General features: G+C 40.0%; 1 protein-coding gene across 1 annotated transcript in view; it reads left to right on the top strand.

The window, feature by feature from the left end:
- LOC124606551 (gem-associated protein 5) overlaps positions 1-27,659 on the top strand; it is a 344,051-nt gene that overhangs the window by 218,763 nt on the left and 97,629 nt on the right. The window contains exons 15-16 of the mRNA XM_047138535.1: positions 8,350-8,421; positions 22,729-22,923. Of these exons, the coding sequence (XP_046994491.1) occupies positions 8,350-8,421; positions 22,729-22,923 (267 nt within the window). The remainder of the gene's footprint in view (positions 1-8,349; positions 8,422-22,728; positions 22,924-27,659) is intronic.

Here is a 27,659-nt window from a genome sequence, read left to right as displayed (position 1 = left end):
ATATTTCTGGATACATGAAATGGATGACTTCTGATACAATGGTTACTCAGTCCCTAACTGAAAAGTGCCAATGGAATACTAACCAAGATGTGTGCCCCATATACATTTTCAACCACCACTATTTCAACCTCCCCCCCCTCCAATGAACCATGGACCTTGCCGTTGGTGGGGCGGCTTGCATGCCTCAACGATACAGATAGCCGTCCCGTAGGTGCAACCACAATGGAGGGGTATCTGTTGAGAGGCCACACAAATGTGTGGTTCCTGAAAAGGGGCAGCAGCCTTTTAAGTAGTTGCAGGGGCAACAGTCTGGATGATTGACTGATCTGGCCCTGTAACACTAACCAAAACATCCTTGCTGTTGTGGTACTGTGAACGGCTGAAAGCAAGGGGAAACTACAGCCGTAATTTTTCCTGAGGGCATGCAGCTTTACTGTATGATTAAATGATGATGGCGTCCTCTTGGGTAAAATATTCCGGAGGTAAAATAGTCCCCCATTCAGATCTCCGGGCAGGGACTACTCAAGAGGACGTTGTTATCAGGAGAAAGAAAACTGGCGTTCTACGGATCGGAGCATGGAATGTCAGATCCCTTAATCGGGCAGGTAGGTTAGAAAATTTAAAAAGGGAAATGGATAGGTTAAAGTTAGATATAGTGGGAATTAGTGAATTTCGGTGGCAGGAGGAACAAGACTTTTGGTCAGGTGATTACAGGGTTATAAATACAAAATCAAATAGGGGTAATGCAGGAGTAGATTTAATAATGAATAAAAAAATAGGAGTGAGGGTAAGCTACTACAAACAGCATAGTGAATGCATTATTGTGGCCAAGATAGACACGAAGCCCACGCATACTACAGTAGTACAAGTTTATATGCCAACTAACTCTGCAGATGATGATGAAATTGATGAAATGTATGATGAGATAAAAGAAATTATTCAGGTAGTGAAGGGAGACGAAAATTTAATACTCATGGGTGACTGGAATTCGACAGTAGGAAAAGGAAGAGAAGGAAACGTAGTAGGTGAATATGGATTGGGGCTAAGAAATGAAAGAGGAAGCCGCCTGGTAGAATTTTGCACAGAGCATAACTTAATCATAGCTAACACTTGGTTCAAGAATCATGAAACAAGGTTGTATACATGGAAGAATCCTGGAGATACTAGAAGGTTTCAGATAGGTTATATACTGGTAAGACAGAGATTTAGGAACCAGATTTTAAATTGTAAGACATTTCCAGTGGCAGATGTGGACTCTGACCACAATCTATTGGTTATGAGCTGTAGATTAAAACTGAAGAAACTGCAAAAAGGTGGGAATTTAAGGAGATTTGACCTGGATAAACTGAAAGAACCAGCGGTTGTAGAGAGTTTCAGGGAGAGCATAAGGGAACAATTGACAGGAATGGGTGAAAGAAATACAGTAGAAGAAGAATGGGTAGCTCTGAGGAATGAAATAGTGAAGGCAGCAGAGGATCAAGTAGGTAAAAAGACGAAGGCTAGTAGAAATCCTTGGGTAACAGAAGAAATATTTAATTTAATGAATTTAATTAATGTAAGAAGAAAATATAAAAATGCAGTAAATTAAGCAGGCAAAAAGGAATACAAACGCCTCAAAAATGAGATTGACAGGAAGTGCAAAATGGCTAAGCAGGGATGGCTAGAGGACAAATGTAAGGCTGTACAGGCTTATCTCATGAGGGGTAAGATAGATACTGCCTACAGGAAAATTAAAGAGACCTTTGGATAAAAGAGAACCACTTGCATGAATATCAAGTGCTCAGATGGAAACCCAGTTCTAAGCAAAGAAGGGAAAGCAGAAAGGTGGAAGGAGTATATAGAGGGTCTATACAGGGGCGATGTTCTTGAGGACAATATTATGGAAATGGAAGAGGAGGTAGATGAAGATGAAATGGGAGATACGATACTGGGTGAAGAGTTTGACAGAGCACTGAAAGACATAAGTCAAAACAAGGCCCCGGGAGTAGACAACATTCCATTAGAACTACTGATAGCCTTGGGAGAGCTAGTCCTGACAAAACTCTACCATCTGGTGAGCAAGGTGTATGAGACAGGCGAAATTCCCTCAGACTTCAAGAAGAATATAATAATTCCAACCCCAAAGAAAGCAGGTGTTGACAGATGTCAAAATTACCGAACTATCAGTTCAATAAGTCACAGCTGCAAAATACTAACACGAATTCTTTACAGACGAATGGAAAAACTAGTAGAAGCCAACCTCGGGGAAGATCAGTTTGGATTCCGTAGAAATGTTGGAACACATGAGGCAATGCTAACCCTGCGACTTAGAAGAAAGATTAAGGAAAGGCAAACCTATGTTTCTAGCATTTGTAGGCTTAGAGAAAGCTTTTGACAATGTTGGCTGGAATGCTCTCTTTCAAATTCTGAAGGTGGCAGGGGCAAAATACAGGGAACGAAAGGCTATTTACAATTTGTACAGAAAGCAGATGGCAGTTATAAGAGTCGAGGGACATGAAAGGGAAGTAGTGGTTGGGAAAGGAGTGAGACAGGGTTGTAGCCTATCCCCGATGCTATTCAATCTCTATATTGAGCAAGCAGTAAAGGAAACAAAAGAAAAGTTGGAACTAGGTATTAAAATCCATGGAGAAGAAATAAAAACTTTGAGGTTTACTGATGACATTGTAAGCCTGTCAGAGACAGCAAAGGACTTGGAAGAGCAGTTGAACGGAATGGACAGTGTCTTGGAAGGAGGGTATAAGATGAAGATCAACACAATCAAAACAAGGATAATGGAATGTAGTCAAATTAAGTTGGGTGATGCTGAGGGAATTAGATTAGGAAATGAGAGACTTAAAGTAGTAAAGGAGTTTTGCTATTTGGGGACAAAAATAACTGATGATGGTCGAAGTATAGAGGATATAAAATGTAGACTGGCAATGGCAAGGAAAGCGTTTCTGAAGAAGACAAATTTGTTAACATGAAGTATTGATTTAAGTGTCAGGAAGTCGTTTTGAAAGTATTTGTATGGAGTGTAGCCATGTATGGAAGTGAAACATGGACAATAAATAGTTTAGACAAGAAGAGATAGAAGCTTTCGAAATGTGGTGCTACAGAAGAATGCTGAAGATTAGATGGGCAGATCACATAACTAATGAGGAGGTATTGAACAGAATTAGGGAGAAGAGGAGTTTGTGGCACAACTTGACTAGAAGAAGGGATCGGTTGGTAGGACATGTTCTGAGACATCAAGGGATCACCAATGTAGTACTGGAGGGCAACGTGGAGGGTAAAAATGGTAGAGGGAGACGAAGAGATGAATACACTAAGCAGATTCAGAAGGATGTAGGCTGCAGTTGGTCCTGGGAGATGAAGAAGCTTGCACAGGATAGAGTAGCATAGAGAGCTGCATCAAACCAGTCTCAGGACTGAAGACCACAGCAACAACAACAACAACTATTTCTATGTTTTACATTATTTTAGTGGTCACTGGTTACAGGGTTTCAGTTTATTTACAACTATGCAACACACCCAACTGTCAAAGGCTACCTCTTCATTAAAATAAATGCTTATTTATGTGTTTACTATATTGTGAGAAGGAAAGTTGCTACTCACCATAGAGCGGATATGCTGAGCTGCAGACAGGCACAACAAAAATGTTGTGTGTTTACATTGATTTTAGTCATTAATCTTTCCATGACTTTGACATTTATCACATATTTACTTTTTGTCATTAGAACTCCGTAGATCTGCTATGCCCATGTCCAGGCAATCTGTGCTGTCTTCCATTCTTTCTTTTCCTAGCAATTAGTCTCATAGTTATTTTCCTTACTGCACAGTGTCTGGCTACATAACCTGCCAACTACTCCTTTCTTCAGTATGGCCCTCTGACTGACTTCTTTCTTTGCCTATTGGAATGTGTTTGGATTTGGCAGTCAAATTTCATTTGTGTGGTTGTAATTTGTGGTATTTGTATTGTATTCTTTCCTAGACTTCCACTTTTCACACTTCACTTCCTTGCAGTATTCTCTGAATATACTGTTCTGTAAACTGTTTCTCCCAGCTTTAGAAATACAGTGTAGAAAAAATTCTGTATTCATGTGTATCATTTTCATTGTTGCTACTCTTCAGTAATTTTCTTGTCTTAATTGAAAAAATTATCCTATGCATCAATTTTTTGTCTCCACACCTCCATTGGGACACAGATAAGTGGCACCAAAAAAGTGAGCTCATACTCTAGTCAATGTAAATGAATCTTTATTTCTTTTGTCAGCTGAGCTGTCTTTCTTGCAACCTACCAACTCTTATTGTTCTCTTCTTGGTTCCAATACAGGAAGGTTTGGTTTTAAAGGTCTCAGTTTTTTCCATATGTCAGTTGTTATTGGATTCTCCATTTTAATCTTACTGTAGTTTAATTAAAGAGTGTTTTACAGCAGACACTTTTATTTGTAAAGCATCTTCTGTGGTTATTCTGCAGATTGGATACATAGGTCTGTGCAGTTTTGATTGTTTTATAGTCAAAACAGTATTTTTATTTGTAAAGTTGATGTGTACTTTGCCGGCCGCGGTGGTCTCGCGGTTCTAGGCGCTCAGTCCGGAGCTGCGCGACTGCTACGGTCGCAGGATTGAATCCTGCCTCGGGCATGGATGTGTGTGATGTCCTTAGGTTAGTTAGGTTTAAGTAGTTCTAAGTTCTAGGGGACTGATGACCACTGATGTTAAGTCCCATAGTGCTCAGAGCCATTTGATGTGTACTTTACTTTCGGTGTTTCTGCCTCTTGCTTACATATTTTCCAAATCACTGCTTCTTGCAGTAGGAAGATGGAGAAACCAATAGTAACTGCTGTGGAAGATGGTCATGCAAACAAACATATTTTCCGTATGTGTCTGCTCGCCATTTCATGGATATTGCTGTATCTATAGAGCGTTTTCTTATCGTGTTTCCGTATTCATGATGGGGACTGTGAATTAATTATGCCAAAAAGTTTTTTGTATGTACGGTTGTGAATTTTCTTACAGTATTTAGAAGTCCATTTAACAAACATAAAAGAATATCTTTTTGGTACGAGTTAAGGTTGCCCTATTACTGGCAGAGATTATGTCCAGAATGGTTGTAAGATCATATAGCATCCTTAAAAAAGTGCACTGTTTTGGTGTATCAAATTACATAAATTTGTTGATCACACCAATCCATTATAGGTACGAAAAATGTTTGGCATATGACTTTCTCTACTGTGCTGGCATGCAAGAACTGTTGATGAAATTTGCCATTAGTGGTTTATTGATATACATTAATGATTTATGATAACCCCAAAGAAAAAAAGTCTTCTGATCTTAGTTGCCATTGTTGGTCACCACAGTGGGCGATTCGGGGACCTGGAACCTGTTCGTGGAATAATTCAGTTGTTTTGTGGGAAGTGTGATAGTGGCTTCATCCTGCCAAAACCACAAATTTTGAACATCCATTCCATTGAAATTACGCTACGAAAAAAATTTATTTTCATCACATTGGTGACCCGCTTCAAGGGCTGATGATGCCACCCGCCTGAAAGCCACACCAAACCATTATTTGCTGTGTATGTATTTTCCTTTTTTGAACCCTATAAGGATTTTCAGATCCTCAGATATGGCAGTACTGTTTATTCGCAAATCCATTTAAGTGAAGTGCACCTCATCACTGCAGATCATTTTCCTCTCAAAACTGTTGTCTCCTTAGAATACAGTCAACAAAAGTCTCATTTTCTCATGATAGGCTTCTTTCAGCTGCACCATTAACTGAATTCTGTTAGGATGATAATGGAGATCAAACCAGACATTCTATGTGCCATTCTTGGGAATGATGAGGAATCTTAACAAAATTATACTATGTTGATTAGTACCAATGTAATTTTTTTTTAAGGACTCTTTAGGTTGTGGTGGAGAGACAGATAGATCTTTACCTCTTTTAGATGAGCATCTTCAGACTTTTACCTATAGCTGTAATTCGTAATTTAAGATGTAAAACACTTCTCCACTTCCATTTTCTAGTTCATATCCCAGTAACACTGACACTCTGGGCACAAACCTTGAATGTTAGATTTCGTGTCACTGGATGAGATGGATGAGGATGAAAGGGCCATGAATTTCAGTATAGGAAGTAAGGACTGCCTTAAATGCAGTGAAGAGTAGAAAAGAAACATACATTATTTCAAGGGAAATCTTTAAGTGCCCATGTGAAGAATAAAAGTAGTGGAATTTCTGTGACTACAATAATGAAACAATGGAAACTCCAGGGGGAATATGTAAGAGTCTTTTAATTGTGCCCTACTGTGACTTGGTTTGTCTTCTTTACAGTAAGTAGCAATCTGCCTTTTCCTACATTGTGACTACAATAAAATACATAACACAGGGTGAATTGTTTAAAGATGGGTGCAGTAATTAATTCAATACTGAATAAACAGTACTACAACAAGGACATACCCAGAGGCAGCTTACTGCCGTTTCACCCCCAAAACAACATCTTCACAAACTGCACTCCTGGTCCGCTCCATCAATCAGACTTAACAATTCAGTATCAGTTTGAAGAAAATCAGAACTGGTAATGGATATAAACTAGTGTCAATCGTGCACTTGAAAATGTAGTGAGCAGAGAACCCTCAGACTCATGCTACGCGGTTTGGTTCAGAGTGGTAAGCAAAAAACTGAAAAGAAAAATTTAAAAAAAAGCATTGGTAATGAGCAATTTATGTTTAAGGGAGAGATTTATTGAGAGGGGAAAGAGCTTAAAAATTGTTTCATAGGCTTGCAGGAAGTTTAAACAGTATGAACTGGAAAAAGCTTGTGAATATATTGAAGGAAAGATGAATGAACTGGAAAGGCAGACCACTTTTAAACTGACTGTATTGGAAACAAAAGGTTTTGACAAGTCAGAAAGGAGAGAATGCCAACCCAATAGAATTAAGGAATGGTCTAAGACAAGATAAGGTTGTTGTCTGTCGCCCACTCTTCAACATATATTTAAAAGGCAGGATTGAGCATTATTAATGGAAGGGGGCAAAAAATGGTGGTTGAAGCACATGACATTTACAGATAGTATGGTTATTTTAGCCGGGCATCGAAAAGAGGTCCAAGAAATGGCAGAGGAAATTGAAACTATTGTAAGAGATCATGGAATGAAAATAAATGAAAATGGTGACAAGAGCTAGAGATGAAATGACAAAAATAATGTCGAATTGAGAGGAAATGGAATATGTATATTTTTAGTACCTAGGGAGTCAAATAGAAAGTAATCAGAGGTTCAACATAGACATTTAATTTAGAACAGCTGTGGAAAAATTTGTAACTGAGATGAAGGAAAAGTTGATAAATTTTTTTGTTTGATGTATCTTATTGTATGGTGCCAAAACTTGGATTGTGAGAAATGAGGACAGGAAGAGGCTGGAGGCTTTTCACTGTGGACACAACAGAGAAGGTTGAAAGAAAATTGATTGACAGAGTGACAAACAAAAAAAATCTGATGAGAGTGGGAAAAGAAAAGCCTCCCCCTTCTCAGTCTTCCCACCCAAGCCACACACCCCATATAAAAAAATTCACCCTCCTTACCCCTTGCTGATGTGCAATTACTAACCCCCAGACTGAACATCAGTGAGAGTTCTTCTCTTTAAAACATATCACTCAGTTGAATCTGGTACATCTTGAGTGTTATGGTAACTTAAAGATCATTATTTACAGGAATATATGAGAGATGGTCAAAAAGTTTTAATAGTGACCTTTAGGGGGAAAATGTGATTAATGTTTTGTTTGTTCATAGGTACATGTCTCCATGACACACTACTCTAGCTTGTTGCTAGATGAGCCAAACCAAAATGATGCAGCCCTGTTGATATAGTGTAGTTTCATGCGGTAATTCACTTTTGGTAGCAGTGGAAATCAGTTTACTGCATGATACTACTCTTTTATCCATGAGCTGTACCATTTTGTTTTGGCACATCTAATGGTATGCGATGGTACTGTGGACGTGGTAAGTTCAATATGTACCAGGATTGCAGACATGTACCTACCAACAAATAAAAATAATTATAGGGCACTTTCTTTTTTATGTGATAATTAAGTCTTCATGGCTAACCCTCATACAAAAATTCTTCTTATCAAGTTCATTTAGTCATTTTGCCCCTAAAACCCACTGAGACAGTGTAAATATTGTTTTGACCACCATTCACTATTGTTATACACATAATTAAGACTTTGTGCATTTGAGAAACCATACATTCTAGGAATTGCTGCAGATACAGATTTTTTCCCATTATAATCTTGGTTCAATATTAATACTCTGTATGCGAAATGAAATGTAGTTGGTAAGATTCTGCATTCTAGTTTCGATTTTCTTTTTAGGTAACAGCGTGGGAAATAATGGAACTTCAGATGCAGTGGCAGGTGGGATTGAGTATGCAACAACTGAAAAAGGTAAACAATTTTCTCTTCTGTTTTGTGTTAGTTGGTCATATACACACTCAGACAAGTAGCTTAGTAATGTATGTATAAAAAAAAATACTTAACTTTTCTGAAGGAACATAAAACAGATCATGAAAAAAGAAAAGATCATCAGCATTGTTGAATGCAGCAGTATGTGGGACAAGCAGTGCTTATAGACATCTACATCTACATCTACATCCATACTCCGCAAGCCACCTGACAGTGTGTGGTGGCGGGTACCTTGAGTACCTCTATCAGTTCTCCCATCTATTCCAGTCTTGTATTGTTCGTGGAAAGAAGGATTGTTGGTATGCCTCCGTGTGGGCTCTAATCTCTTTGATTTTATCCTCATGGTCTCTTCGCGAGATATACATAGGAGGGAGCAATATACTGCTTGACTCTTCGGTGAAGGTATGTTCTCGAAACTTCAACAAAAGCCTTTACCGAGCTACTGAGCATCTCTCCTGCAGAGTCTTCCACTGGAGTTTATCTATCATCTCCGTAACGCTTTCGCGATTACTGAATGATCCTGTAACGAAGCGCGCTGCTCTCCGTTGGATCTTCTCTCTCTCTTCTATCAATCCTATCTGGTACGGATCCCACACTGCTGAGCAGTATTCAAGTAGTGGGCGAACAAGCGTACTGTAACCTACTTCCTTTGTTTTCGGATTGGATTTCCTAAGGATTCTTCCAATGAATCTCAGTCTGGCATCTGCTTTACCGACGATCAACTTTGTATGATCATTCCATTTTAAATCACTCCTAATGCGCACTCCCAGATAATTTATGGAATTAACTGCTTCCAATTGCTGACCTGCTATATTGTAGCTAAATGATGAGGGATCTTTCTTTCTGTCTATTCACAGCACTTTCCACTTGTCTACATTGAGATTCAATTGGCATTCCCTGCACCATGCGTCAAATCGCTGCAGACCCTCCTGCCTTTCAGTACAATTTTCCATTGTTACAATGTCTCGATATACCACAGCATCACCCACAAAAAGCCTCAGTGAACTTCCGATGTCATCCACAAGATCATTTATGTATATTGTGAGTAGCAGCGGTCCTACGACACTCCCCTGCGCCACACCTGAAATCACTCTTACTTCGGAAGTCTTCTCTCCATTGAGAATGACATGCTGTGTTCTGTTATCTAGGAACTCGTCAATCCAATCACACAATTGGTCTGATAGTCCATATGCTCTTACTTTGTTCATTAAACGACTGTGGGGAACTGTATCGAACGCCTTGCGGAAGTCAAGAAACACGGCATCTACCTGGGAACCCGCGTCTATGGCCCCCTGAGTCTCGTGGACGAATAGCGTGAGCTAGGTTTCACGCGATCGTCTTTTTCTAAACCCATGCTGATTCCTACAGAGTAGATTTCTAGTCTCCAGAAAAGTTATTATACTCGAACATAATACGTGTTCCAAAATTCTACAACTGATCGACGTTAGGGATATAGGTCTATAGTTCTGCACATCTGTTCGATGTCCCTTCTTGAAAACGGGGATGACCTGTGCCCTTTTCCAATCCTTTGGAACGCTACAGTCTTCTAGAGACCTACGGTACACCGCTGCAAGAAGGGGGGCAAGTTCCTTCGTGTACTCTGTGTAAAGTCGAACTGGTATCCCATCAGGTCCAGCGGCCTTTCCTCTTTTGAGCGATTTTAATTGTTACTCTATCCCTCTGTCGTCTATTTCGATATCTACCATTTTGTCATCTGTGCAACAATCTAGTGAAGGAACTACAGTGCAGTCTTCCTCTGTGAAACAGCTTTGGAAAAAGACATTTAGTATTTCTGCCTTTAGTCTGTCATCCTCTGTTTCAGTACCATTTTGGCCACAGAGTGTCTGGACATTTTGTTTTGATCCACCTACCGCTTTGACATAAGACCAAAATTTCTTAGGATTTTCTGCCAAGTCAGTACACAGAACTTTACTTTAGAATTCATTGAACGCCTCTCGCATAGCCCTCCTCACACTACATTTCACTTCACGTACTTTTTATTTGTCTGCAATGCTTTGGCTATGTTTATGTTTGCTGTGAAGTTCCCTTTGCTTCCGCAGCAGTTTTCTAACTCAGTTGTTGTACTACGGTGGCTCTTTTCCATCTCTTACGATCTCACTTGGCACATACTCATCTAACGCATATTGTACGATGGTTTTGAACTTTGTCCACTGATCCTCAACACTATCTGTACTTGAGACAAAACTTTTGTGTTGAGCCGTCAGGTGCTCTGAATTCCGCTTTTTGTCACTTTTGCTAAACAGAAAAATCTTCCTACCTTTTTTAATATTTCTATTTACGGCTGAAATCATTGATGCAGTAACCGCTTTATTATCGCTGATTCCCTGTTCTGCGTTAACTGTTTCAAATAGTTCAGGTCTGTTTGCCACCAGGAGGTCTAATATGTTATCACCATGAGTCGGTTCTCTGTTTAACTGCTCAAGGTAGTTTTCAGATAAAGCACTTAAAAAAATTTCACTGGATTGTTTGTCCCTGCCACCCATTATGAACGTTTGGGTCTCCCAGTCTGTATCCAGCAAATTAAAATCTCCACCCAGAACTATAACGTGGTGGGGAAATCTACTCGAAATATTTTACAAATCATCCTTCAGGTGCTCAGCCACAACAGCTGCTGAGCCAGGGGGCGTATAGAGACATCCAGTTACCATGTCTGAGCCTGCTTTAACCGTGACCTTCACCCAAATTATTTCTTATTTCGGATCTCTGTCAATTTCCTTCGATACTATTGCACTTCTTATCGCTATAAACACGCCTCCCCCTTCACTGTCCAGCCTGTCTCTGCGGTATGCATTCCAATGTGAGTTTAGAATTTCATGACTGTTTACATCTGGTTTCAGCCAACTTTGTGTCCCTAGTACTATGTGTGCATTGTGACCGTTTATTAATGAGAGCAGTTCTGGGACCTTTCTATAGATGCTCCTGCAGTTTACTATCAGCACATTAATATTGTTATTCCCTGTTGCATTTTGCCTACTTGTACCTTGCCGTGTCTCAGGAGGCGTCTTTTTCGGGCCTAGGGAGAGAATTCTCTAACCTAGAAAACCCACATGTGCACTCCACACATACTCCGCTGCCCTTGTAGCCACTTCCTGCGTGTAGTGCACGCCTGACCTATTCTGGGGGACCCTACATTTCTCCACCCGATAGCGGAGGTCGAGAAATTTGCACTCCAGATCTCCGCAGAATCGTCTGAGCCTCTGGTTTAAGCCTTCTACTCGGCTCCAAACCAGAGGACTGCAATCGGTTCTGGGATCGACACTACAAATGTTAGCTCAGATTCCACCCCGTGAGCGAGGCTTTCCGTCTTCACCAACTCCGCCAACTGCCTGTACGAACTGAGGATGACCTCTGAACCAAGACGGCAGGAGTCATTGATGCCGACATGAGCAACAATTTGCAGTCGGGTGCACCCAGTGCTTTCAATCGCCGCCGGCAGGGCCTCCTCCACATCTCGGATGAGACCCCCCCCCCCCCCCCCTCCTTACTTGACCTGGTCGCCCAAGACTCCTCTTAAGCGACCATATTGATGGCGATAGTGCGGACGCCCCATCAACACAGGATGCTGTGAAACAGTACTCCCATCCTCAGACTATCCACTACACCCGGCCTCCAGGTCACTGGATTACAGGAGCACGCCACCACTCCCTAGACCAGGGTGTATTTATATTCCTATCTCCATTATCAGATTTACATTTACCTTGACATTTTTATATATTCAGTGTGATGATGGAGCATCTCCATGTTCAGTTTGAACTGTGTGTTGTAGGTTATGATTAGTTTGTGGCGTATCTGCACAGAAAATAGACCAATAAAAATGAGGATACATTTGAGTAATCGATAATATTCTATCAGAGAAAAATTTAAACAGGAGAACTAATAAATCATGAGACGGCTTGCTGGCTGGTGCTTCCCTGCTGGCGGCAAGATATGTAGTAGTGTCCACAGACAAACATAAAAGTAAAAGTGATGGCACAATCGTAGCTTTCAGAAATATTTATTCCTTCCTATTTGTTCCAAAAGCTAAGGTAGAGTCATAACGGGCTGATAACTGCAGGATTTTGTAGAAAGAGAAACGTCTGAGGGAGCGGAAAATGGTTGATGAGGCATATAGGTCACAGATTAGCTGGGTAAGTGCAAGAAATTGCTGTATTTGAAACTGTAAAAGAGCCTGGTGTAGAGTTATACTTACCAACAACTTTCATGGAGTTATGTTCTGTCTGGGCAACTAATAGACAATAAACAAACTGCTTTCAGTCAGTTGCATAGACGGAACATACCTCCATGAATTTTGAAGCAACTAATGAGCAATGGAAAACAGAAAAAATGATGAGATGACCAACAAATACTTCTTCTTTGAGGGGCAGACATACAAACAGATCAGGGGTACAGCCTAGGGAACCAGGATGGCTCCTTCATATGCCAACCTTTTCATGGGTCGCTTGGAGGAGGCTTTCCTGGGATCCATAAGTCTTCTGCCACTGGTTTGGTTTAGATACATTGATGAGACCATTATCATATCGACTGATCTGTTAAAAATCCTGGAATATCTTAACACCTTCTCCCAATTAAGTTTCACGTGGTCCTATTTCCGAAACCTGTGTCACTTCCCTTGATGTTGATCTTGTCCTCATTGAAGGCCAGCTACACTCTTCTGTCCACATTAAATCTACTAACAGGCAACAGTACTTACATATTGACAGTTGACAACCTTTCCATGTCAAACATTCCCTCCAACACAGCTTTGGCATTCAAAGCAAATGTATTTGTTCAGATGCAGACTCCTTACAGCAATACACCACTATTCTCACCTCAGCCTTCAGGACATAATTACCGCGCCAGTGTAGTTCAGAGGCAGATTTCCCAGCCATCGCATCCAATCTGTTCGGAGCACACCACTTGTCACTCAGTATTATCCTGATCTGGAATGTATTTTCAGCTATTTCAACAAGGCCATGACTTCCATAAGTCATGCCCTGAAATGAGATCGATTCTGTCTGATATTTTGCCGACCAATCCTAGAATATTTTTTCATCGTCCTCCCAATCTCCACAATATTCTTGTCAGACCCTATGCTTCTTCTGCACCCATTTCCCTATCACAGGGCTCCTAACTCTTTGACCATTGCCACTGCAAGACTTGCACTGTGCACCCTCCTACAACCACCTATACCAGCCATGTTACTGGCAAAACATATAACATTAAAGGGAGAGCTGCCTGTGAAATGACATGTCATATACCAGCTGTTATGTAAACACTGTTTGGTATTTTCCATTGGCATGACTACCACCAAATTATCAGTTAGGATGATTGGGCATAGACAGAGGGTATATACATGCAACACACAGTTGGTGTCTGTTCAACCACATGCGCCTCTGGACATTGGACACCAGTTTCTCAGAACTCCACAGGTGGGAACTAGTGCTACAACATGTCCTTGATTCTCACCATCAGCTGCCCTTAATTGACGTTAATTTCTTCCATCTTGTCATTTCTTCACAGAAACTATTCCTTTCTTCGCCCTGTTTTAGTTATCTACTTCTTTCATTTTCTTATTTTTTGCCCTCTTCCTCCACCTGTGTTACGTACAATGTACTTAGCTTTTCACTCTCATTAACTTGTGCAGTAATCTCTGTCTTGCATATTACCCTGTCTTCCACTTTTAAGCTCTCATGTTTTTAACTCTCATCCAGGGCAGTCCTCATATATCAGTCTTTTCATCTCATCCCGTCCAGTAAGTCTCTCCTGACCCGAGGTTGTGCGTGACTAACCCTTTTCCTAGATCTCTCCAGTCCTTTTCCTTCACTCCTCTTCCTTCCCCTTCAACCCTTCTGTCGCAAAAAGAAGCCACTGGCTCCGAAAGCTTGCATAATCACAATCTTTTTTTATGTGCGTGTTCTGCCACCGCATGGCGAATAAGCTTTTATCTATCCAATTACATTACACAACTTTTTACAGAATTATAAGCAAAAAGTCACAGGTAACCTCAATGGTTACTTGTGAAATACAAAGTATTGGGCAGCCAAGTGGTGTGTCCAGCATTGAAACAGTTGTTCATTGTAATAACGTCATGCTTTGTAGTGATATTTAAGTGGTGTCTCAACTGTTTGGAATATGTTGTACCTGGAGTTGTCATCAAGCATTGTGAACATATCTCAATAACATTATCTGCCTCAAAAATTAATAGGCTGTAGAAGACACATTTTTATTACTATACAAAAAAGCGTGAATCTTTAGTAGAAGTTTTAATATACCTAGCGAGATGCAGTCAGAATGTTAGACGGTGGGGGTAGGGGGGCAATGGGCGACTTCCGCCACCCCACAGCTAACCTTCCGACTGCGCCTAGCTGCTCTACTCTATCCCCACCACATCCCTGCATGCTAACACAAGCAGTACTTCACCACCACTATCCGCTATCCCTCCCGCTCCCTGTCCAAGCCTTCTTACCCTCATCACCCAGATTGCTTCTCTAGCCGAAGGTAGTGGTTATGTGTGAGTGAATTGTGGTTGGGTGAATATGTGTGTGTGTGTGTGTGTGTGTGTGTGTGTGTGTGTTTTGCCTATTTTAAAAGTAGACCTTTTGGCTGAAAGCTCATGTGTTTAACATTCTTTTTGTTGTGTTCGTCTGTGACTCATATTCTCTTGAGTATGATGAGTGGAAATCATCTTTTACATAATATTGTTGTTATCATTACCACACATGATGGCATTGAGGTGGCATATTGGGAACCTTTGGCATATTGGGAACCTTCATGCATGACCCTTTTGGTAGATGACTTAGACAAAAATTTTATTTTGCTTGATGAATGGCTGCTTGCTCTGAATTAACAAAAACGTAACTTAATGCAAGTAAGTGGGAAAAACAATCCCATATTTTAGAATGCAGTGTTAATAGTGTACTGCCTGACACAGTCACAACCACTGGTGGCTGGAGCTCAATTTCATTGGTGCAGCCTAAATAAAATGTCAATAAACTTTGTAATGAAATTGTTCCAAATTGTTTGTTATATAAACTTCATTTACACCATACTGCTTAAAAAGTAGTAAATATGGTAAATTATACAGTTCTAAATATTGACATAATCCACAAAATACTGAAGCTAATAGTAAAGTACAGACAGAAGTGAACTCAGCAATTTTTTGTGTGTGTAGTATTTTGATCGATTGATATGCATTTAAACCTGTGACTTTTAGCTCTTTTCCATACTTAGCAAATTAAGGGCCATGTTTAGAAAACAATCTGCTTTTTCATTTTAAAATCACTATGAGAATACTCAGGCTTTAACCACGCAGCTCCAGAATATGGAAAGCGATGAGAGTGAAAATTTGAGCTACTGGCAGGCCTGTACCAAGCCCATGAAGAAAGAGGACCCCCGCCGTGGGTGCAAGCACAGAGGGTATGCAAAAACTGCCTAGTTAAACCAACAAGAAAGATAATTTAAAAACTGACTGGGGAAGGCATGTGAGCTCCTGCCCTACATGATCCTATCTCCTGCCTGCAAGAAGCCTTCCCTCTGCACGAGACTGAAAATGCATGTCGTAGTCACAGTGTCATTTCGTCAAAGTAGCACATAAATGACTACTGTTGAACATGTGTCACTTGAGTTGTGTGTCAACAGTGCACTGGGTTCGTACAGCTGCTGCCTAGACAGCTAGCTCATGTTCAACAATGGAGCTTTTGTGCTACTTCGCTGTAGTATTTTTAGGATCTCAAAGATTGGCAGTTGGGACTCGAAGAAAGTAATATGTTTGTTCAACCAAAGGCTTCCTAATTCTGCCAACTGAGGACTGAAATGAAACTGTTTAATCTAGACTGCTTCAATATATTTGATAGGCTAATAAGTGAAATGGGAAACAGAAATCACGTATATAACCCAATGTTTCATTTCACTTTAATTTTCTGGCAGAAAAGAGCTAAATGAAATCTCTGCATCTTACTTTGAAAAATATGTAGCTAATTTTGGTGCCAAATATAGCAAAAACACCGATACAACAGATCTACCAAAATGAAATTTTAACTCTGCAGTGGAGTGTGTGCTGATGTGAAATTTCCTGGCAGATTAAAACGTGTGCAGGACCGAGACTTGAACTCTGGACCTTTGCCTTTCGCTGGTAAGTGCTTTACCGACTGAGCCACACAAGCGCGACTCACTACCTGTCCTCACAGCTCTACTTCCACCAGTACCTTGTCTCCTTCCGTCCAAATATCACAGAAGCTCTCTGTGCAGGGAAGCTTCTGTGAAATTCTGAAGGCAGAAGGTTAGGTACTGCTAGATGTAAAGCTGTGATGATGGATTGTGAGTCATGCTTGTGCAGTTCAGTCAGTAGAGCACTTGCCTGTGAAAGAAAAGATTCTGAATTTGAGTCTCAATTCGGCACACAGTTTTAATCTGCCAGGAAGTTTCACAGCAGAGCTACTTAATTAAATAGCTGCTGTCAAATTCCTGTAGAAAGAGCTGGTGAAGAGCACTGACATGGATTCCCATTTGGATATTTTGAATCCCCTCCCATGCAATATGGGTTATGAGATTCTTATCCAGTCATGAGTTGTGGTGCTAGCAGTGTGACCTAGTGGCTAGTGTTGTTGGCTTGTGTGTCATGGGGCATCATTTCAAACCCAACCACCAGCAGTTATTTGTTATTTAGTATAAAAAATATAACCCAATTTTTAAAAAAATCATTAGTATTATGTTATTTGAGACATGTGCATGAACAGTGTACTGTTGGAAAGAGTAAACTTGCGAGTTTTACATGGTTCCCGCTAGGTAACAGCAGTGTGCACCCACTTCAGTTCAAATAAAAGTGGTGTTGTGACAACAAAAAGTGTCTTGTGTTCTACATGCTGCCCAGTGTGGGTCAGTAATAACTGTGCAGCCTGACTTTCGCCCTAGTTGTGATATGGATCCTGACACAGCACAGAACATTAGATGATGGCATGAACAATTCCAAGAGACAGGTTGTTTGTGTAAAGGCAAATCGCCGGGCCATCCCCGAGTGCCTGACGCAGACGTCGAACACATCCACCGTAGTTTCACAAGGAGTCTGCAGAAATTCATTCGCATGTGCAGCTCGACAGCTCAACATGCCTCCGATGTTTGTATGGCATGTGTTGCGTCGACATTTACACATGAAACCATATAAAATTCAGCTACTGCAAGCTCTTAATGAAGGTGACAAACACAATGTGTGGAGTTCTGTAACTTCATTCTTGGCAGGATGGGGGATGACAGTTTTCTTCCACACTTAGTGCTTAGTGTCGAGGCAACATTCCCTTTAAATGAAAAGGTGAACTGTAATAATGTGAGAGTATGGGGTATGGAACAACCACATGAAGTTGTACAATGTGAGAGGGGCTCTCCAAAATTTGATTTATTTTGTGCAGTTTCACAGGAAAATTGTATGGTCCATTTTTCTTTGCCAAGAACACTGTTACAGAAAGCACATATCTCGATATGCTTGAGAACTTTCTTTTTGTACAGTTGTAGACTGATTCAAATGACTTTATCTACCAACAAGGTGGAGCACTTCCACATTGACATCTGGAAGTGTGGGAATTTTTAAATCAAAGGATTACTGAACGATGGATTGGTCGCACTGGACCAAATGATTCAGCCTTATATTACTACCCTCAAAGGTCACTGGATGTTACTGTATGTGATTATTTCTTGTGGGGTTTTTATAAAAGACTTTGTGTCTTGGTTACCAACAACAATGAATGAATTGAGACATCGCTTAACAGCAGCTGTGGAAGCTATAACTCAACACATGCTTGCTACTATGTGGGAACAATTTTAATACCACATTGACATATGCCATGCATTTCAAGGGGGGGGGGGGGGGGGGGGATATTGAACACCTAAGAAAAGCTATGAAAAAAAATCATTATATGAAGCATGTGCGCGAATAATGCTTATGGCACATTTTGCAGTTGTTGTGAAATTGACAAAAACTGTTAGTTCCAGAGAATTAATATGATATAGTAATGTAATAGCAGATGTGTATTGTTTGTGCATACTGACTGTGGAAAATACTAATTTCTGGTTTTTAAAATTGTGCTAAGTACAGATTTTTCGAAAATAAGTAAGTTATAGAATAAGTAAGTTATGGATATACAGCGTTATTCCTTATTCCAGATCAGCCAGTGCTCTGCTGTAATTATAAGGTGACTAGAATCCAAAAATAGTAAGTAAGAGATTTAAAACAAGATACTAAATAATATTTATTGTAAACTGAATTGCTTGATCTTAAAAAAAAAAAAATACAACATTAGTTTATCAAGTTTAGGCTCAAATCTAGTACATTATAGTCAGTTGTCACACTGCAGGTTTTCATAAAACTGCCTGTATTTTGGTTCCAAATATTTCGTCATGTCCAATAGATCCCTTTTCTTCTCCTTATGAACTTTCAGCGTCCCGTCATAGAGCAACCAGAATTCAGAAGGCAATGGACAATTTTTTACTTGATGTTCACAACCATGCTTTACAATACAGTGTCTTTCCCATCGGCGAAGCACGTTGTGGGTACGGTGCATGCTTAAACCTCGAGGATCATCACTACACAGCTTCAACCAAAGTACATCGGTAATTTTCAAAGCAGGCGGCTTCTTCAAAAGCAACTCGATGGATCCTATGTCCTTGAAGTCTTCCATCATCATCTCATGAATGGTCAGTTTTAAAGGATCGACAAAGGCCTCAACAATGACATGCTTCCATTCTGAAGGAACCATAACTTTTGACACTTTCTTTCTTTTCTCGATGACTGAAAAATCCCTGTCACAAGGTAGGAAACAGTGACCCGAACATAAAAACGTCTGATGTATTTCTGTAAAGTACTTGCAGGTGATCAGATAGAAATAAAGCGCTAAAACTCTCCAGTTGTTGTTCTGCCCGACACAGCGGTCAGACCAAACAATTAGTTTTCGTTCCATACCTTGTTCAAGCGTATCATAATTGTGCATCACAAATTTAAGCAGACAGGAAACTAATTCGGCTGAACCTCTCCTTGCGGTGGATTCATCCCATAAATTTACGGTGATGTTTCCAGAACCAACGTCATGAACCGTGAAATTATACGACGACAGCTGTCTCTGGTAGAATACCGTGGGATGAGTCAATGTAGGACAAAGTAAAAGCTGTTGTAGGTCAACACATATAACATGTATATTGTTATTCCTCTTAGCCATTTCCGTATCGTTTTTAGGGCTTTGTATGCTTGGTCTGCCCTTGAATGATGCAACTGACTCTCAATTTCGATCTTGTGCAGTTCTATTTCATCCGAAGCTGCAATCATTTTGTTAAACAACAAATCACACAGTCTGCAAGTATCTGATTAGGTGTCTGAAACGCAGATTAAAATCTGTTTGAAACACACTTTGATAGTATGACCTGCTTATTGACTTATCAGGAAACTTATCGGTAAACAATCGATACATTCTACAGAGGTTGAGATCGGGGTGCAGACATTCTTTTGAGGATTTATTCGTGCTGTAATGGCTCATCTGCTTTGGGAAACTCGATATGTGTTGCCGAATAAGAGGTCTGTCGTCATTTGATATGGCATGTGGCCTATTGCAATGTTTTCCTCTACTGTCTTTAGGAGTGGTTATTCCACCTTTTACTTTACATTGCAGAGTCTGCATTCATCGCTGGGTGATGGAGAATATGTCAAGCAATGTTTTTTGACACACTTGTTTTGAGTAAACTTTGTATTTGAAAGTAGCTTGTTTTCGTGAAGTATCGTCTGTCTTACCTCTCTTGCGCCTGGCTGGCACGCCTATTTCCATGGATTTTATTAAGTATATGGACTGCTCATCGTATGTTAAGGCATGATATTCTTCGTACAGCTTTAAGTTCATTTCCAGGTTTATGTCCTTGCGTCCTTCTTTTGAGCACACTTCTGCATTGCATACACGATCCTGAATCACGAAAACAATCACTATTACTACCTAATATTCAACTAGATTATCAAATTTCACATTCTCTTCTAATAATATAGCATTACTCAGGCTGAGTATTCTATTTTTTCGCCAATGATAACTACAGAACTGTAGTTAATTTCATTCACGTTACATACATTTACTGTAATGTTTTCAGAAGATACACATAACGTGTCATTAGAGCCATGTACTCTACAGGGCACGTTGCCACTTTACAGGACACATATGCTTCTCTAAAGACATACACCTTTTTACAAAACCCATACAGCATTATTCCGCTCACCTGTGTTGGAGGCTGTTTCACAGGAATTACCTTTCCTTTTCGTGATTTATGTTCCAGTCCAGCATCACGAAGCCTTTTCCTCTTAATATCCCGCCAACTACCAATGTTAATTTTCGTTTTCCGTGCATTATTTGCACGTTTCAAACCACTTGCGGTAAGCATCACCTTGCTGCACTCCACCATTCTTGTAACATACAGCATTGTTTGTGCAGAGGCGAGAAAATTGTGCACGTCTCGTCGCTGTTTTGTGCTGCCCTCGGGCGGTGAACATGTCAATTATAACAGCAGGCGATGCAAACTGCCGTATACAGCATTATTCCACGGGATTCTACGAAATATCAAATTGTGCCATACAGCGCTATTCGTGTGCAAGCTTCATATGTTTGTTAATTTCAGAAATATAGAAATGCCAAATCAGATGATTCTTTTTGATACAACCTGTATATCATTTTAGGAAGGTTCTCAAAATGTCTTGTGTTTGTGTATTCTGGAGTGTTTTATGTTTCTGTAAATAGCAGCACTCTCTGTCCAGGAATTCAGTTCTATTCTGACTGGATGTTGTTGTCAGTAATCAACAAGCTTTCAGAACTAAGTGCTATATTTCTTTTACAGCACTGTCTTTGGACTTGGACTTCATTGTGGTTTCAGTCTAACAGTATTCATTTGTACATGTAAATTTATGGCTAGAGTTCATTTAAAGTGTATATTAATTGATATCATAGTGAACTGTAGATCATCAATACTGGTTTTGAAGGTCATAATGAGTTTCAGAAAATTAAGAGATTGAGTTTTGCTGTGAACCAGTTTTAAGTCTCTTTAGATTTAGGTGGGTGAAGGGCAGGGACTAGTGAAGGTTGAGGTCAGGGTGGTTATGGGAACGTAGGATATATTCCAGGGAGGGTTCCCAACTGCACAATTCAGAAAAGCTGATATTGGTAGGAAGGATCCAGATGGTGCACTCTGTGTAGCAGTCACGGAAGTGAAGCATGGTGTTTTGGGCAACATGTTCAGATATTGGGTGGTCCAGTTGTCTCTTGGTCACAGTTTGGTGGTGGCCATTCATTCAGACAGCTTGTTGGTTATAAAGCCCACGTAGAATGCAGAACAGTGGTTGCAGCTTAGTTTGAAGGTCACATAAGAGGACCTACTCCACTCCAATCACAGGCATCTCCTATCCCATCAAAAGTAGGGTAACCTGTGAGGGCAGTCACGTGATCTACAAACTAAGCTGCAGCCACTGTGCTGCTTTCTATCTGGGCATGGCAACAAACAAGCTGGCTGTCCACATGAATGGCCACTGACAAACTGTGACCAAGAGACGTGTGGATCACCCAGTTGGTGAAAACGCTGCCCAACACAACATGCTTCAGTTACATGACAGCTTCACAACCTGTGCCAACAGAATCTTTGCTACCAATACAGCTTTCCTCAGTTGTGCGAGTGGGAAATCTCCTTGCAGTCATCCTATGTTCCTGTACCCACTGTCCCCCACCCACCCTCTGGTCCGATCTTTGCTAGTTCCTGTCCTCCACCTGGCTATCCCCTTCCCTGCCCTCACTCCAGCACAACACAACACAGCCTTCTATTCTGCCAACAAACACACTAGCCTTTTTTGTTCTTTTGCCTCTATGTCTCTCCTTTACAACCTCCCACCCCCTCCCTCCTCAAGCCTCCTCCTTACCTGAACCTCCTGCTTATTGCTTCTCCCATCAGGCACAGTTTCTGTGCACAATCCAGCCTCACCTGCCAGAGGCAGTAGTCATATAAGTGAGAGTTGTGAATTTGTGTGTGTGTGTGTGTGTGTGTGTGTGTGTGTGTGTGTGTGTGTGTGTGTGTTTGTTTGTTTTCCACTTTTTCAACCTTTGATGGATTATAATGAGCTTAACACAGATTTGAACAATTTGGAAGCTCTTGCTTACAAAATCAAGTTTCTTAATTAATGTAATTATTTTTGGGATATTATTGGTAATTAATTTTTTCGTGAAGCACACACCATTAACAGTCACCGATTATGTTCCTATTTATGTTCTTAGTTGTGAATTGATTTTTTAGGTTCCGTTGGAAAACAACTGTCCAAGTCAACAAGGCTTCAGATTCGTAAATCACACTTTCCAGTCTCATCACAGCAGCGAAGTCTAGGAAAAGTAGAGGACTTTGCTCGTATACAGAGGATGTTATCAGGATCTAATATTGGCCCTACTTTTTTTGGGCCCCGTGAGGATCTTGTGAAGCTTCTAGATGCTGAAGGTAAGTGTATATGGGGATACTTATGCAGTGACGGAGGTGATTTGTACACAGTCCATAACTCTCATCTCTTATCCACCGTGCATTTCATCTGTCAGTGTTCCTAGGATTGTTCTTGTTGTTAATTTGATAAGTCTTAATGAATACAAAGGAAGTAAGATTAGAATTTAAAGCCTGGCTGATGACAACACCTTTAGAGACACAACAGGCTAAGGAAGTTAGGTATTTCATTTTCAAAGACCCACTTAATGAATATAAATAATGATAGTTCACACTGCGGTTTTGAGAAAATTTTAGGGTTACTGTCTGACTGACTAGGTGGTTCGGTTCTTGGGCCAGATGAAGAGATACTATTAGCATATCTGTCATGGCCCAATTTTTCTTGAACTCATTCATGTCCTTGATGGCCTGCTGTCATGTGGCCAAGTGTGCAATCGACAGATCAGGCCTAACATCTTGGTATTATTTTGAAATACCTTCTCCTTTCCAGGATTGAGGATTTGCCAGGTATGTATTCTCTTCCAAACTGATGAAACCCCACTTTTAACCTTGCTATCCTATTGACAACTTTGCTATCCTATTGACAACACAATGTAATCCTGTTCATGGATCCAGATTATTGATGACAAATGTACGAGGGTCCTTCAATAAGTACTGCCCCACATTTTTTTCTCAGAACTTATTTATTGTTAAATAGTCATATATAAAAACAAAGATGAGGTGACTTACCGAACAAAAGCGCTGGCAGGTCGTAATCTGGCTAGGGCGAAGGCATGTTTGCGGAGGGAATGTAAATAAAACTTAATGGAGTCATTGTGGGGGTGTTGTGAGGGTGACATGGTATTAGAAAGTGGAAAGTGTAACATGAGGTGAATTGAAAATGAAAATAAAAATATATGGGGAGAGATAAAGGTGAACCGGAAAGAAACTGGAGATCTGGAATGAAAAAAGGCGAAAAGGTGTTGGTTACAGCTGGGCTATGTTGGACTTGGGTTGGTAGACAACGATGTGCATAAAGGTTAGGTGGTTGTGTTGCCGCCAAAACACGTTAAAGGACGGAGAAATTCGGGAAAATTTCAAAAAAACTGCGTGTAGTATATTAAGAGGAGTGGTATTGTGGTGGCAGATTATGAAAATGAGGCCAACAATTGTTTGACGAAGAAATAATGGCGTTAAAACCCGTGGGAAGCGGCTAAAAATGATCAGTGATGTGGGAAAAACGGAAATGGAAATAAAGCGAAAGTTATTAGAACTGGCCGAAATGGTTGTTTAAAAGGTGAAAGGAGCTGTTTGTGAACTAGAAACGGTGGATATTATAGCGGCGGTAGTGCTGAAAGCGGCAAAAAAAAAAAAAAAATAAATATATATATATATATATATATATATATATATATATATATATATATATATATATATATATATATATTTTTTTTTTTTTTTTTTTTTTTTTTTTTTTTTTTTTTTTTTTTGTTATGGTTTGGAGGTGGGTTACGTATTATTGAGTATATATATAGGCGGGATAAAATTGTATAGCAGATTACGGTAAAAAGGAGAAGGTGAATACAAAGTGAAACTACTGGCAAAAACAGAAAGAGGAAAATAAGACGACAGAAAAGATTTCGAAATGCAACAGTGACAATAACAAACGTAATTGTTGGATTCAAATTAATGATATCAATATAATGGAAGGAAACATTCCACATGGGAAAAATTATATATAAAAACAAAGATGAGGTGACTTACCGAACAAAAGCGCTGTTTTGTTCGGTAAGTCACCTCATCTTTGTTTTTATATATAATTTTTCCCACGTGGAATGTTTCCTTCCATTATATTGTTAAATAGTCAGTATTTGATGACAATATACATCAACATTTCTTGTCCATGTCCTATTTTTCTACGTAGTCTCCATCACGTTCTGTGGCTGTTCTCCAACATTGTGGAAAAGGATGTATTCCCTGCTGGTAAAAGTTCTTGTCCTGTAGGCATAGCCATGTTTTCATGTTTCAGCACTCCAGTGCTGACCAACGTAGAGCCAATTCTCGAGCTGTGTTGCGCCGGTTGGCATGAATAATGGCATCCACATGATTCAGCGTGTTTGCAACAGTGGCTGTGACAGGTCATCCCGAGCATGGCTGATCATGGAGCTCTGTTTCTGCATTTCCTGAGGCTGTCAATTTTTTTACCCATCGTCCAGCTGTATTCCTATCAACTGCAGCATCGCCATAAACTGCACACAAATATTTATGGATGTTCACCATGGTTTCTTTTTCTGCACACAAGAATTCAATAACAGCACACTGCTTGTAATATGAGTCATACGTAAATGCCATTTTGATGCTGTACTATGGCTCTGCCATCTGCCAGAATGGTTCGAAACTTCACTGGTGCACAGAACAAACATCAAATGTGAAGCACCTACAAGGAAGTTTGTCTATTTATATTAATGGCTTTTTTTTTTAGAAAATGTGGGGCATTCTTATTGAATGACACTTGTAGTTAAATGTCAAGCCTATTCCCTGCTGTATGATGTTCATGTTATTTGTGTAGATTCAGTGACATTGTGTTTTCCTATACCACATTTTCTAGGTTAAGGAGCTTATCTGTAGTGCTTGAGCCTCTCCAGTAAATTCTTCTACAGCAGCCACCTGCAGAGGCAAGCAACTGAAATCATACTAGGCCTCTGTACGTGAAATATAAGTCTCCAAATCTCTAAGAGGTCACAACTTCCATGTGAAGAAAATGAAAAACTGAGAAAAATGATTATGTTCTCTCCATGTCCGTTAAGATGCCAAGAATCTCTCCTCAATCCATGGTGATCCACTGAACTCGCAAATGCAGATTGTTTCCCCATGTTTATTTAGTCTTTCAGTGCTACTGAATTACTGGCTTTTGCCTCAGTAACAATATTCTATTTGATTTTGCACCTTTTCTGCTAATTGCACTCCTCTGCTCCTCTGATATTTGCTGCTTTCTGAGAGTACTTCATGTTGCTGTTACAGTGAAACCCCTATTTTAGGTTTTCATGCTGTCCAGATGAAAAAAACGCTAAATTGAGGAAAATGCGAAATCGAGGAAAACATTAAGACCCCCAAAATACAAATATGTAATTGGCACAAATTATTAAAAATCACAATCTTCTCCAATACATTGTATAAAATCTATATAACTGAATGAAATTAAAAGTACAATACAATGTTTCTAATTTAATTTGTGGTAATGAATTTCATCACTTCTTAAAAAATCACAGATGTGTAGCAACAAGTGAAAACTTAGAAAAAAGTTGAAATTGGTATCTGGGTACAAGGTAATCAAGCAAGTTTCCGACTACGAGCACAAATTATATGTCAAAACAAGTGTTTTTTAGAGATCTTTCCTTTCCACTCACCTTGAAAAAGTCAAAATTGGTGAACATGGTGAATTAAACTGAAAATATCACAGCAACTGAGTCATTAAACCATAAGCATAAATGTAGACATCTGCTTAATGACAAACTTTGTCTTTGTTATGAGCCATGCATCATATGCTTGCCACTGTCAAAATGTTATTTTAGGCTCAATGAGAGAAACAGAGACTTGGAAAAATTAGTTCACTTCCCCAATTGACGTTACAAGCTTATTAGAAGTCGGCTCAGTGAATTTCTCTACACTGTGTAAAATGTAAATTTAAAAGAAAGATCAGGTGCTACAGCTTTGCTTCATGTATTGTATCACTGTTGCCAATCTTTATGATCAACAGTGTGTGGTGCAAACTATGTATGTTTGTAGTGTGTGTAGCTGTTGTGACTGTATCATATCAGATTTGAACACCAAAGTCTTTAAAGCGTGCTATTGCAAAACCCTTGTTCTGTTTCACATGACATTCCTGCCATGCAGATGATCTGGATGAAAAGAACATTTTCAGCACTTTACAGAATGCTTTCACCCCTACGTGAACTCCCATGGTTGAAGGGCCTCTCCTCCTCTCTACACATCCAGCAGGTGAGCTCGTATTGTGTGTATTAGTGTGGTGTGGTGGCTGCGCTGGCTGTTGGGTGACGTAATCAGTCGCCAGCCGATAAGAGCTCACTAGCTGGAAATGGTCGACATTTCCTTGATTCTGACCGAGCGTATTCTTTGAGAATCAGTGTTTGAACTTAAAAGGTTAATGATTGATGTTGTTGCTGAATTCAGTACATTGGAAATGCAAGTAAAAAGATGAGGCTGAGTTATAAGCGGCACAAGAAGAGGGAGCAGCTGGGCCCCTTGGTCATGCATTGGCTCAGTCCGGAGCACTTCGTGTCGATTAATTTGTTTTCCCATAGCTGCCACAAACTAGCAGTAGTCGTATCATAACTGCATGGAGAAGCTAAACATTGCAAGTTGTATTGGCAACACCGGTTGTGGATTATGTCAACATTTCCCATCTCACATCTCCCCTGTCTGCAACAGCGTAAAATATTCCTTTAACTCCGTAACCACTCATGGTGCGAACCATCTATCTTTTGTGCCACTTGTAATTCGTTCAGTCAAATCAAATGTCAATAGGAAGAAAACAGGATGAAATCAAGTAAGACGTCAAGAACAATGTAGGATCGAGGTAAACCTTACTAGGAAGAAAAGTAAAATGTGGTAATTTTTTGTGTTGCTTTTATGGGTTTTTCACAGGTGCTATGAATTTGTGGGGTAGAATTGCGAAAAAAGGAAAATCAATGTTCCACTGTATTTACATCCTGATGTTCAGAAAAGTTTCAAGTGACATC

This window comes from Schistocerca americana, chromosome 3, assembly GCF_021461395.2.
Source record: "Schistocerca americana isolate TAMUIC-IGC-003095 chromosome 3, iqSchAmer2.1, whole genome shotgun sequence".
Classification (NCBI taxonomy): domain Eukaryota; kingdom Metazoa; phylum Arthropoda; class Insecta; order Orthoptera; family Acrididae; genus Schistocerca; species Schistocerca americana.
This window is presented reverse-complemented; position numbering and strand designations above follow the sequence as displayed.